A 14543-nucleotide genomic window follows, 5' to 3' on the forward strand; every position below is an offset into this window, starting at 1 on the left:
TAACTGTCCATTTGTTTATGCATGCCACATCTGTGAAGTCCTTGGCTTCCGTGGGTTATCTGCGGTTTCCCTGTTAACCATTGTGATCGCAGAATTCTTAACAATCCATCTTTGACACTCTCCATGCACCTTGGGAGTCTGAAGTTCTGCCAGGAACTTTGACTCTTTAAGATTAGCAGTTAAAATATTAATTCTCCCTGTATATATGTTTAGGAAGAAAATATTGTCATTTAGACTGTAATGTTTGATGTGAAGTTTTGTATTGAAATTTCATGTGATTTACGTCTGGATTAAGATCTTGCATTTTACTGGATCTTTCTAACACTTGAATTGGCTTTAATCAAAACTATTCAGTGGATATCACTGGTTATATGTTTGGGACTGTTGTCCTTTTGGAAGGTGAACATTTGCTCCAGTTTGAAATTTGCAGCTTTTTTTTCTCCTTCTGACGATTCCCTGTATTTAGCACCAGATATCTTCTCATTAACTCTGAACAGTTTTGTTGTCTCTGCTAATCAAAAGCAATCCCACCACACAATGCTGCTATGAGCGTTGTTCACAATGTGGATGGTGTGCTCAGGGTTATGTTTAGTGTTTGTGTTTCTCCACATATCGTTTTGCATGTACGTCCAGTTTTATTTTGGTCTCTTCTAACCAGAGAAGCTTTCTCCTGGGTGTTTGCTGTGTTCCCTACAATGCTTGTGGGAAGCTACAGAAGGCTTCTCGTGGCTTCGTTTTAACAATAATGTCTTCTTCCGAGCCTTTCAAAAAGGCCAGATTTGGGGATTGCACATAACTGGTAACTGAATCTCCCACCTGGGAGGTTGATGTCTGAATTACCGGGGTGACATTGGCCGTCTCTCTGATTAATGCTTTCCTTAACTAGCCTAACAGTTTAGAAGATGCCAGTGGGTTCACACCTTTACCTTTGACCTGTCTGTGTTCTTTTGTCTTTTTGATTCCGTCTGTTTATTAAAATTCTCAAACCAATTGCTGAGGTCATAACAGGAAAAAAAGACTGATAATTATTTTCCTTCGTGTTCACAATTATGTCTGACTTTGTGCTGGTCATTTACATAAAATCTCAATAGGATAATTTTAGGTGGTAATTTTGGTTTTAGAAATTGCACACAACATTAGATAACACAAAAGAGCTGAGAACAGTGTAGAACATTTTACTGTCCTAGATTTTGTCACCAGAGCATAAAAAATACTGTTAGTGGGGGCTTTGATTATTATCTTGTGTGCCAAGAAGCATTGCAAGAACCTTGGCCATAGATGTTAACCTACATCAACACTAATGAGGCGTTTTAACTAAAAATGTTATATTTAACTAAAAAAAAGTTATATTTGGAAATGGCCAAATTTTCCAAATTTGGCCATTTTTGTGTTTCCCATTTTTGACTAATCAGCACCAGTACACTCTTTCCTAATGTGTAACAAAACTACAATGAGCAGACAATGTTGCTTGTGGTTTTAATGTTCTGCATCGGGTCAATGTATATTGAGGCAGGCATCAGACGTACATTTATTGATGGGAACTGGCTGGTATCGCTGTCTCTCTAATAAATTGAGTTCCATTGACCAAACAGCACCGTTTGTTTTCACCTTGTTCGTTTTTCTCACAATGACGCTGGTACTTGTCACAGCATCGACATCAATCAGAGATGCTTATGTTGACAAGAGGTCTAAGAGACTCAGCGATTGTGCAGAATACAGGATTCCTGAATACTGACTCGTCAGCCTCATTGTCTGTAGTTGCGCCAGCAATGAAGGCTCACTTGAAAGGTTTAGTTGTTTACTTGAGAAAAATACCTTTTTTTAGTTCATGATGGGTACTCTTCAACTCAAAAAAATTATAGTCTCTCCTCTGATAGCATGTAAGCAGGCACTGAATATATATATATATATATATATATATATATATATATATATATATATATATATATATATATATATGTATATATGTATATGTGTATATATATGTATATATGTGTATATATATATGTGTATATATAGGTATATATATATATATATATATATATATATATATATATATATATATATATATATATATATATATATATATATATGTATATGTGTATATATGTATATGTATATATATATGTATATGTATATATATATGTATGTATGTATGTATATATATATATATATATATATATATATATATATATGCGTGTATATGTATGTCCTCTTTCTGGGATTTTGTGGCAGTAGTAGGTATTTTTTTCAAAGCAGGCGGACAAACATGGAAGCGTTTACGCTGGGCCAAGAGATCCATGGAGAGCAATACAAAGAGATCTGTGCCTGTGAATGATGGTAATTCTGGGCATGTAACTATCAAAGGCACACTCTGCAGTAAGGAAATGCAACTACTAGCTGTTAGCATGAGGCCGTACGATCTTCTGCGGCAGTTTGTTTCCCCATTGGCTCTGCCATTCTGTCTCATGACAGGTGAGGACGACTCAGAGTACAGACTGACAGGACTTTGTAGACTGCTGTCAACAGAACCATCCTCTGATAAACGTAGAGAGAACCATGGAGCTGGTGGTAGATTTATGCAAGCACAGTCCCACCACACTGGTAAACATCCATGGAACTGACATTGAGATAGTGGACTCTAAAAAGTACCTGTGTGTCAACCTGAATGGTAAACTGGAGTGGTGTCACAACACTGCTAAGGAGAGAGAGACCTTTTCGACTGCAGGGAGCACTCCTGAAGACTTTTTAGACTGCGTGATGGCATCAACCATCGTCCGTAGTATAGTTTGTTGGAGTTGCTTGTTTACAACAGAGAGAAAGTGGTTGCTTCAACTCATCAGAAAGTCTGTTCTTGGATTCCTCTCAACCCAGTGCATGTGGTGGGAGACAGAAGAGTTCTGGCAAAAATACTACTGGACAGTGTCTCCCACCCCATGCATGCAGCTGTTGCAGAACTGAAGAGCTCCTTCAGTGACAGACTGCAGCATCCTACATCCCCAAAGAAGCATCATCACATGTCCTTCTTCTTAGCAGCTGTGAGTCTTTATAAGCATCACGGCTCCCAACAGCTTTCATTCTTGTAAATAGTCTGTTTGTGCTTTTCAATGCATAAACATGCAAACACGTTTCAACAACTTTCAAAAAGTACTACACAGTTTTTTTGGGCCAGCTATTTTTGATAACTAATTTTGCAGTATTTTGTATGTTGTAAATTCCACCTGCTGTCTATTACATTATGACTGACAGACAAATTAGCAAGGGGGTGCAAACTTAAGCCTAAAGAGATAAACACAAACTGGTGCTGAAAAGGGAAATAACTATCCTGTCCTAATTTGAGATGTTTAGCTGATTAGCCTTCATAAAAACAGATGTGTTGTTAAACACAGCTGAATATCATTGTGGCAAGACATTGATACAAATTTTTTCAGAAACTTTTTTCTACTTAAGAGATCTTTAATTAAGATACTGTTTTACCAGCTGCTGCTTGGTTTCCAGAAAACTTTTTAATTGCCATTTTTTTTTCCTACTTGACGTTGCAGGTGTGAAGGATTTGCGCCTCTATTCCTGTCCAATTTACAAGAAGCCGGTAAGGACAGACATGAATTACATCGCAGCTGTGGACCTGAAAACCTCCCTTCCTCCTGAATACTGGATCCTCAGGGGTGTGGCTCTGCTCTGTGATGTGAAATGATTTGCTTAATGTTAACACACAACATATGGACATAATAAAACTGGTTGATTTTGAAAATAAGACCATGCTTCTCAATCTCTGAGTCCCTCCGGGATGACCGAGCTTCGCACCCCATCTCTAAGGAAGAGCCCAGACTCCCTGTGGAGAAAACTCATTTTTGCCGCTTGTATCGGGGATCTCATTCTTTTGGTCACGACCCAAAGTTCATGACCATGGCTGAGGGTAGGAGCGTAGATCGACCGGTAAATCGAGAGCTTCACCTTTTGACTCAGACCGGTACATTATTTTTTGTTATTACTGAACAAAAACCCTGAGATACTTAAACTCCTCCACTTGGAGCAGGACATCTTCCCTGACCCAGAAAAGGCACTCTACCCTTTTCTGGCTTGACCATGTCGATGGTTATATGCCTATAAATTAAAATTTTATATATAAAATATATTTTATTTAATTAAAATGACTAAATACTGCTATGTACAGTGTGTAGAGTTTAAATGTCACTAAATAAAGCCATGAGGGCATTCAAAGCAAAGTGTAAACTGCATCTAATACATTTAAAAAAACAGATTGATGTTCTTTTTTTTCTTCAAAGTGAAAGGCAACAGTGACAGTGGGGAAAGAAAATTAGATTTGAATGTGGAGCGATAACTTGTCTGATGATAGCTGTGGGTATGTCCTCAACACTGGTAACACAACTCATTACATCATTTCTGTTTGTGTCAATACAGGGGGGGGGCTTGTCATCTTTAACGTGCGTGCTCTAGCTGCCTCCATTTGAGTTCATATTGACAAACTGAACTTAAAATAAATGCATCACAAATTGGTCCAGCTTCACAGAACGATTTAGTCCCGACCCTGATGAATCTAGACTCGCTGTGTCTGCAGACCAGGGGCGCAGTCCAGTGTCAAGTGTCCGTCGACGTCACCAGCTGGTGCAACCTGCCCCCACAGCTTGCTTCAAGTAAACAAAATGTATCAGCACAGGAAGCTGTGATTACTTTCATGATCCTGCCATCACATCTAAACACAGCACAGTCCTATCTAGTTACGGCTGGATATAGGACGAGGTAGGATTAACTAAATTACATAGAAATTTTATTGAAGATTTTTACAAAAGAAAAAAAAAACAAACAATTGCATTAAAAGAAAAATCCAAAAAAGTTTTTTGAGAATTTTTTTTTCTTGCAAAATGACCATACAAACTAAACCCACTCTGTACACAAATCAGGCTTTCAATACTCAAACTTGTAATATTGAGACTAAAAGCGTCGTTTCCCCTTAAATACTTGTTTGGCTCAGATTTACTCAACAGAAACCAAGTGCTTAAAAATGTATTACAAGAGAACAGTAACATTAATTTCTACGGTTCTAGTTTGGTTTCTAAAGGTACATTCTGCCTTTTTTTTAATTGTTCATGTTTTTTAAAAAAAACAGGTGATATCTCAACTACATTAGCAGACTTCAAGGCATAATTTAGGGGAAAATAATATCTGGATTTCTGTGTCGATTTATAAGTTGTCTTAAAAAAACATCCTACATGCTTTAAATTTTAAATTTGTTAGCACATTCCCAACAGTCTGAAAGTAACAAACTGCATAATTTGTGTCATTTTCACAAGCTGTTTTGCATCTGGCCCCGGATTCCCTGCATTCAGCAGGGGTTGACAAATACACTTCAGATAATGCAGACAAAATGATGAGAGGGTAGATTTTTTTTTCTTCTTCAAAATGTGCCATTCCAGATGTTCTGCAGAACACATCCAAGACGCTGTGGTTCTAACAGATGTATGAAGGATACATTGTGAATTTCTTCCTTTTCGAGACGAGCTTCACATTTGCAAAAAGTAAGGCTTCTGCTGTTTTTTTTCTGGATATCTTCTGATACTTGATGTTTTGAAATATTTCAAATACTTGTGAGAAGAACACAAATTAACTTACATTCATAACACCAGTGACGAGCTGGTGTTCGCGGCAATATCAGTCTTTTTAAAAACTCTGCTGATGCGTTTTGGCTTCTTCCACGCACAGTATTCTGCAACCAAAGTGTACTGTGAAAAGGGAGAGCTGCTGTAGTGCAGCTGGCGTCAGAGCAGGGGTTTCTGTGGTCCAGTAACTGCAACTAGCATCTCAGAGCTAAGCAATTACTGATTTGGGACATCTGAATCTCTTCTTTCTTCTCATTGAGCCTGAAGGTCAGAACATCTCGGTCTTTTCAGCCTTAACATTCAAATAGCATTACGTTTGTAATATTTACTGCCTAATTGCCGTCCACCATACACATACAGTTACAGAAGTGACTAAATGAATACTAGATCTGTGGCATAGTTGTTTTTCAAAGTAATTGTAAAATCTGTGGGGGTGGTGGTGGGGGGGGGGGGGGTATTGTTTTTTTTCCCCTTATCGTTCATATTTCTTCCTGAGTAACACTTGTTTTTATTACAAAAGCTCTAAGAAGATGATAATTCCTCAGTCTCTTGGATTGTACCTGTGTAGGTAAACAGATACTCTCAACCAGTCTTACAGCATCATATTTCCTTGGGACAGCGAGCGCGTCATCTCTGTGTGCACAAAGAAGGTCTTGAGCTCTCCTTTGCCCTTGACGTTGATAATGCCTCGGCAAGAGCACATGTAGCCCAGATTCAGAAGGATGAAACTTGTCTCCTCCGTCACCTAGAGGGAAAACCACATGAGTCAAGTCTGTTTCGCTCATTTGACGTGGATTGTATTCCTCCGGAAAAAAACACTTCCCTTGAACTGTTAAACCCTGGACTCTGCTTTACCAGTCCCTTGCAAAAGTATCACTACCTGTAAACCTTTTTTTCCGTTTCTGTCATGTGACAACCACAAAATTCAATTTTTTCCCAATGGGATTTAATTTGACTATAAAGTTTGGTTCAGTTCAGTACAACATAGTTTATAAATCCATAGTCCAAGCAAGTAGGATTTCCAAATAACAAGGAAGGGGGAAAAAATGTTACTTGTAGTTAGCCCCTTTCGTCAATAGTTTTTAGATCCCCTTAAAGCTGCAATTACGGCTGCAAGTCTTTTGGAGGGTATTTTGTTTCCAGATTTACACCCCTGGAAACATCTGTTTTCAAATCTGGCCTGGCCTTAAACGTAGGCCCGGACATTGACTCGACCAATCACATCAATATACTTTGAGTTTAGCAATCCGCTAACAGAATGACATGACTTTCTTTCAGCAGTGGCTTTCTTCTTGCCAGATATATGGAGCACACAGTTATGTTGTCCTGCTAACAGGTTGTCCCATCTGAGCTCGGCATCTCTGCAGCTCCTCCAGAGTTACCAAGACCTTCTTACTTCAGTCAATGCTCTCCTTGGTTGGTCTGTCGTAGTAGGTTTACAGTAAAGATGGGCGACACCGGGAATTTTTAATCAAAGTAAAAACAGGGTCAGTATCGGCGATATCGATACCGATACTTTTTTATATTTGAGCTCGATGTCTCAAACTGTTGACCTTTTGGTGTTTTTGTGATTTCTACTTTATTATTACAATTGTTCAATAAAAATAATGTTATGGTTATAGTGTTTTTTTTCTAATCCACCTCTTATGATATTATATCTTTCAATCCTTTGTTTGTGTTGTGTGCACTTGCCTGTTGCTTTAATTCTATAAATCTCCCCGTTGTGGGATAAATAAAGGATTATCTAATGCTATCTTATTTTAGATAACACGTTTTAATGGGATAAATATACTGGGTTCTTTCAAGGTCTTAATTACGCTTTCTGAGTGGGCTCCAGTAATATATGACATATAATATCTACTTTGAAATTCAATATGAACTGCTGCTGAAGATGACCACTCTTCTCTACCTGGATATTCTGTGGAGGTCTGAAACGCCTCTGTCAATCACATCTGTCTGTGGGTCGAGGGTCTGGGTCTGTCGGGGCCAGGCAAAGAGCAAAGTTTCGTCTCCTCTCTCCATTTCTTTAGCACAATGTTTTGTTGCTCATGGTTTTCCATGTGCTTATATAAATTTGTTGTTTCCATTGTGTTTAACTGCTTTTTTACAAACCATACAGCTTGCCATTGTTTCATTTACAACATTAAAATATAGCCAAATGGCCTCCATAGTTTCTCTGCTCCGGCGGTTTCTCTCTCTACGAGTCTGAGCAGCAGTGCGGATGTTTGTGTGTCGACTGGTGAGAGAGCTAAGTGGGCGGGCCAGGCTGAGCCTGCATGCTGATAGGTTGGCGCCGCTAAGTCACGTGACGGTGCAAGACGTGATGAGAGGGGAGGGAGAGCAGCAAAGTGCTGTGACACGGATGAGGAGACTTTGGTGGATCTGCTGCAGTCAGCGCATGCCAGACAGAATAAAAAGTATCGATATTTTTACATGAGTATTGTTTCTGTATCATTACCAGCATTGGTATCGATATTGCAGTTGTGCTATACTCTCTTTATCATTAGATGATAGATTGAACACTGCCTTGTCAGATGTTAAAAGCTTGGGAAACTTATTTTATAACCAAATCCTGATTTAAACTTCTCCACAACTTCATCCCTGACTAATCTGGTGCCTGCTTTGGTCTTTGTGATTCCAAACCTCTAACAAACCTCCGAGGCCTTCATATCATAGCTGGATTTACAATTAGATTAAATAAAACAAGTTGGCTATTTACCACTTAATCCTGAATGCAATTTGATGCACCAGATTCAAATTAGACATATAAGCCTCTTGTGTGAGTTTTGTGTACAAGTTAAAGTAGTATGAATACCTTTAAACACCACAGCATCTGCTGTACCAAATCTGGATTATACACTGCATCGGCCCTAAACCCAAATCTGCAAATTGTGTTTGAGTCAACGGCGAACAATACTGCCTTCATCTTTGTTTCTCCTGCTGGACCACAATATTTTTCACAGCTTGTTCATCAAACTTCATTTCTAAACAACAACGTGTGCAATAGAGCAATTAGATTCCCAGGGAGAAAAGCAGATCCGGATGGCAAAATGTATGAATATCAAGCAGTATCTATGAAGAAAAATAAGAAAAGAAAATGTCTCCTGAAGGTTTGTAACATTGCAAAAATGAGGGAGAGGGAGGACAATTGTCTGCTTACCTAAAAAAAAAAAATCACAGCATTTCTTTTTAATATATCTTTTATCTGCAAATATCAACAGCTATTTAATAGAAGAAAATTGGCAGGACTGCAGTTGTTCTGCGCTGCAAAACAGATGGCTATATTGGATGTGTACAAGCTGTGACGTACAATACAGCTCCCTGAAGACTAAACGGTGGAATCAGCCACATGCCATGTGATGGAAACACCTTGCACTTCATCGGTGCTCAGTCAGGATGCCAAAATAAGATTTTTAAGATATCAGGGGATGTTGAGATGTCCACTCTGCCATATTTGCAGATGTGGAGGGTTTTCTGATATGAAAACCTATTTTTGAAGTTGTGTCTTAGCAGAGAAAATAGGTTTAGGATAAAATAATTTAAATATTATTTTATTGTGTTTGTTATGTTTAATTACATGAGTGCCAACAGGCCACTGAGCCTTGATTGTCCGTAATTTGTTTTGGGCATGTGCTTTAAACTTTTTTTCAAGAGCCCATTTTCCATCACAGGGACTTTCAGCCATTGCCTGAGTTTTTGATAGCCCTCTGCACCTTTCAGCACCATTTTACACATGTACTTTCAGTTTCCCGGGTCCACACGTCCTCAGATAAAAAGGTCCTGCTCTGATGGTAGGGCTCCCAAATTATCCCCTGATGGATGAGTAGCGGGGTCAAAACGGATTGTTCAAATTCAAGAAGCAATAGCGGAAGAGAGCACAGAAAACTGAATAATGTTTGATATGTTGCAATAATTTTTCTGTGACAAAAAAAAAAAAAAAACTTTTACAATGTTTTTACGCGAAAATGAGCTGTTTCAACTTCAGATATCTGCTTGGTTTATCAAGATATTGCTTGATTGCCATAGTGCTCTGACGTTTTTGGAGACTGCTGCGCTCATGACCACCTCACCTGAACTCCTGATTACCGGTACATCGTTTTCAAACTCCCGCTGGCTGTCACCAGTCAGTAGGAGTTGAACACAGATATAATTTAGTCGGGTGACAGACATCTAAAGGTTGATAGTTGGTATATTTCAGTGTTTCATTTGTCACTGAGCAAAATTGGTTTGGCTGAGTTTAACGGTAAGCTTCATAACATGACATGTTTATTTAACTTTAATGTACTACTGGCGAGCTGGAGAGTAAATTTGGAAATAAACTATTTGCCTTTCTTTATCACAAGGCTTAAGTAAAAAAAATGGAGCAAAGCTTCACGTTCCATTTTTATGGCTTCACAGTTTTGTGAAGCCATAAAGCCATCTGTATACAGAAACATATTTACACAGACTTGATTCTTTTTGAAAGATCTAATCATCCCTGCCTGCCTCCATTCTTGTCCACTATGTCATAAATGCTTCTTTATTTATTAAATTTCCCCTGTGAAATTTTACCAAAAAAAGAGAAAGAAATAAAAAAGGACTAAATTTGAGCCTGTGAATCTATGGAATTTTGACATGGAAGAAAATTAGAAAACCTTTATTGTATCAGTACTATTACCCTTATTTTCTAAAGGAATAACAAAATGGGCTCAGTTTTTCACATTTAAGCAGGTGACCTCTGCATTTTTTCTTCCTTTTTTTCTCTTTAAAAATCACAATGACACACTGTAATGCCGCATATATTGTTCTATGAGTGTTCTATGAAATTTATTTAAAACTCTTGGAAAGACTATTTGTTGGCCATATGTAAAGCCAAGGAACTGTATGCAAGTTTTGACAATGACATTTTAGACACATTGCATGAAATTTGATCAAAAACAAAGAAAGCCAGTTCACGTCACTAACCTGTATTTTCCCCAGGACTCCAGTGCTTTCCATTCTGCTGGCTACATTTACCGTGTTTCCCCAAATGTCATACTGGGGTTTCTGAGCTCCAATGACTCCAGCGATCACTGGGCCGTGGTTAATTCCTGAGGAAGGAAGACAGGTCAATATCCTCATTCCAGATCTATCTTAATTTATTTATAATATTATTGGTAATAATTATTACTGACACAAACAACTAAAGTTATATATTTTTATATATTGTGAATTCTTGAATTCAGTAGCTTTATTGTCACATACGCTGCATTTCTTTGTAATTACATGTTAAGGAAGGCTGCATAATACCACAATGGCCTGCTTAAGTAGCATGAAACCTTGTCAGAAAACCCTCAGCTCCCACAGTAAACAAAGCTTTTCACCAGATTTCCTAACAACATTTGAAGCTAAGCGCAGCAGAGCCCTTAATCCCCAACACTATTAGACCCTCATGCAAATTGAAGACAGTTCCCCAGATTAACGGAGAAATAGAAAGCACACACGTGTGTGAAAGCTACGCCAGCCACGCGACCATTGTTTTTGAAAACTTCAAGTGCAGCAAGTATTCCTTCCTGGTGGGGGTTATTAGGTCCAGACTTGAAGCAGCAGGGATGTACAGTCATCCAGTCACACACTTGCACGCTGCTGAGTTAATGGAGCAGCTCATGCTGAGATCTGCAAAGCCATGTTGGAGGTAGCAAACTAACTCTTACTGGTCACAGGGAGCTGGGACATGCCTCTCTGATTCCCCACCAAGAACCTGACTTTTTCCGACCAGTGGTGCTTCAGACGTTAATGTCTCTGCAGCAGCAGAGACATTAATTGTCTTGACAGGACAGGTGTTCGAAGAGGGTAGAACTGACATTCACCACTTGGTGCAGTGGAGCATATACAATAGCAAGTTTAAATTGAAACCAATTACTTTGAACACATCTTATGTTGTGCAGAAGAATAAGAGAATGCATAACCCACAGCAGCAACGCTATATTATGTTTAACCAATCATGTCTGACATATATGGTTAAACTATCCTGAGGTTGCCAGGCACATCTTCATAAATAGGAGTTTAATCATCAGGAAGTGATTTAGGTAACTTAGGTCAAACAGTCAAACTCTCACAGAGTAATATAGACGGGGCATTTGTTTCTATCAATCAAGACCAATAAATAGTCATCTAGTCTTTGGGACACTGATATTCCAAATGAAATGGAAAATGTGCTTTCATCTAAAGAGAGTCTCATCCATTCCCTCATTGGCTTCTGGTGTACAAGAGCCTCAGCACAAGGACTGTGACAGTTGTAGCCTGCATCTTGCATACATTCGTCTGGTGGCTCTTGAAACGCAAACCACAGGTGCACGTCTTGTGACTCTCCTCAAAAGGCTTAATTGGGCATCGCTCCAAAATCCTATCAAAGCTGTCGTCGCTGATCCTCCTGCACCCTTTTCGATCACGCTTCTTTTCCCACTTAACCTTCCATTGTTCAGTTATGTACCGTATACTAAAGAGACAACTTCTTTACCAATACCCTGTCTGCCTTTCCCTCCTTGTGGAGAGTGTCAGAGACTGTCAGCTGAACAACTGTTGAGTCAGCAATCTTCCTCATAAATAGGTAGGCCATAACATGGCTATAACATTTCGGAATTGGGAAACAGAAAACTTTTACTAGCCTTATGTAATCTTTAAAAATTTGAAGAAACTAAAGTTGTTTTAGTTTCTTTTTTACCTGTAGGCCATAGTCATCAAAATTGTAATAAACACTTGAAATATATCACCCTGTGTGTAATGGATCCTTTGAGTTACATTTTAATTGAGTTACTGAAATGACTGGATGTTGTAACGATATTGTGATTTCTTGAGATGCACCTGTATTTACCAGAAATCATGTGCATACTGTATTGTGCTTTGTTTCATTTCTTTGAGAAACTCACCAACTCTGAGTTTAAAGTCGTTGAATGAGTGTCTGTTGATGACGTCCAACTTTCCGACCAAGGCGAACGCAAACTCCACCATGGTTCCTAAGTGCATGTACTGTCTGTCATGCTCCTGTAAGAGAACACACTACTTAAACTATGCTTGTTTATGAAACAACAATATATCTGATGGCAGTCAGGTATATAACATAATAATGAAAAATTAATCTGTAGCCTACCTGTGTGGTATACTCAGTAATAGATGATGTGTTAAGTCCAGTAGCTGCCATGTAAGTGCTCCCAATAGTCTTTATCTTCTCAACACCACTAAATTTAGGTTTGGAAAGCAGCTGTACAGAAATGAAAACCAAATTGTGGGTACACAATTTTAAAAAGGTAAAATATTAACACATCAATGAGAATATTTTTAAACGCGGGCTGGTAATGCTGTGTTCATGAGGCAAATGTAATGAATGTTCTACCACTGGTGCTAATTTACCTCATCAAAGTCAGCAATGATTTCATTGAGAAGCCTGAGACACTCTAAACCCTCCTTGTTGACGTCTGATTCGGTGTAGAATTCTTTAAAGTCCGGGATAGAGGCAAACATCACACACACCAAGTCATAGGACTGGTGGTACAGATCCTGCAAGAGAAGAAGCTGACGTCAGCTTGGACAGATCACAACATTTGACATTCTTTTGTTAAAAGCGCAGACAGACAACTGAAGCCAGGCATCTCACACAACTCTGAACCAAACATGCCTGCTCTCTAAGATCCAGAAGCCCAGCAACTTTGATCCTGCTCTGCAGCAGACCGTCCACTGCAGGCTCATCATTCTAAAGTCACCTCGTTATCCAAATGAACTTATAGATCCAACTCTTGACTTCTCACAGCTCAAAGTGTAAAAAGTGCTCTATGTAGAAAACCAGACTGACACTAATGACGTGAGTTATACACGTACGTTTTCAATTTCTCTTCAGCCGTCTCCATTAATGTCAGGTAATACGGTTTTTCAGTATCAGCTTCATGAAAAATTGCAAGCGCGCGACAACGGCATTCTTAATCTTAGGATGATTCAAGTGCTTAATAATCTGCATTTTGCCACAATACAGGTGCATCTTATTACATTAAGAATATCAGCAAAAAAGTATTTATTTCAGTAATTCAGCAAACAGAGTGAAACCCACATGCTTACACAAAGTGATATATATTAAGTGTTTATAACTGTTAATTGAGATAGGAATGGTAAATAGACTTCATATAGCACTTTTCTAGTCATACCCACCACTCAAAGCACTTTACAATAGAGCCACATTCACACTAACCGACGGACATACATTAACACACTGACACATAGATCGATTAAGGGCCTTGCCCAGGGGCACAAGAGGAGCAGTAATAGAACCAAGAACGTTTCTATTGCAAGACAACTACTCTAGCTACAGAGACACAGTCGCTCTCAGCTTACTGGTTATAACAATTATCACATTTAAAAATATCCTGGAGGATTTTTTAATACAGAGCCTACAATATAGTGGAGAAGACCTGACAGTGCAGGAGGAGGGCAAGCTAGCAGTTCAGGGTGCAACATTTAAACACAATCAAACTAGGTTGAGTTGAAATAAAAAGGGGCATAAGCAACAGGGAAAACTGCAGCCTAGAGAGGAATGTGAAGCAAAATCAATGCAAGAGTTTGGGGTTGGGTGACAATCCAGAAACTACGAATGGATTCTGCACTTTCAGAACCACCACACTCATATCCTGAACATGAGCTACATCTGTTGCATTTTTTTGTATGAAGCTGTTCCTGAACCAGAGACAATAACAGAATTACTTTGCCTGGGCTAAGGTGATAAAGGACTAAACTGTTCTTCAGTTTTCAAATCAAGCAAAAATGTTGCATTCCTGTTGTAAACCCAAGTTCCAGAGTCTAGAGGAAGACTGAAGAGAGTCCTAGTTCCCTACGTTCAAGTGTGATGTTTCCAGTCATTGATCATTTTGGGTGCAATGTCATCGCCGAGTGTTGCTAAAAAGTGGTTTCGAAAATTCAAAG

At 38.8% G+C, this 14543-nt stretch overlaps 2 protein-coding genes across 2 annotated transcripts in view; one reads left to right on the forward strand and one right to left on the reverse strand.

Annotated features, from left to right (window-relative positions):
- Positions 1-3754, forward strand: part of dnah5 (dynein, axonemal, heavy chain 5) — a 121392-nt gene extending 117638 nt beyond the window's left edge. Inside the window, exon 88 of the mRNA XM_021317547.2 lies at positions 3543-3754. Coding sequence (XP_021173222.2) covers positions 3543-3694 — 152 coding nt within the window. The 3' untranslated portion in view covers positions 3695-3754. The remainder of the gene's footprint in view (positions 1-3542) is intronic.
- Positions 3755-5402: 1648 nt separating this feature from the next.
- adcy2a (adenylate cyclase 2a) overlaps positions 5403-14543 on the reverse strand; it is a 46734-nt gene continuing 37593 nt past the window's right edge. Inside the window, exons 21-25 of the mRNA XM_012864662.3 lie at positions 12987-13133; positions 12727-12837; positions 12506-12620; positions 10563-10687; positions 5403-6363 (exon numbers count right to left, since the gene is read on the reverse strand). Of these exons, the coding sequence (XP_012720116.3) occupies positions 6211-6363; positions 10563-10687; positions 12506-12620; positions 12727-12837; positions 12987-13133 (651 nt within the window). The 3' untranslated portion in view covers positions 5403-6210. The remainder of the gene's footprint in view (positions 6364-10562; positions 10688-12505; positions 12621-12726; positions 12838-12986; positions 13134-14543) is intronic.

The sequence above is a fragment of the Fundulus heteroclitus genome, chromosome 3 (genome assembly GCF_011125445.2).
Source record: "Fundulus heteroclitus isolate FHET01 chromosome 3, MU-UCD_Fhet_4.1, whole genome shotgun sequence".
Classification (NCBI taxonomy): Eukaryota; Metazoa; Chordata; class Actinopteri; order Cyprinodontiformes; family Fundulidae; genus Fundulus; species Fundulus heteroclitus.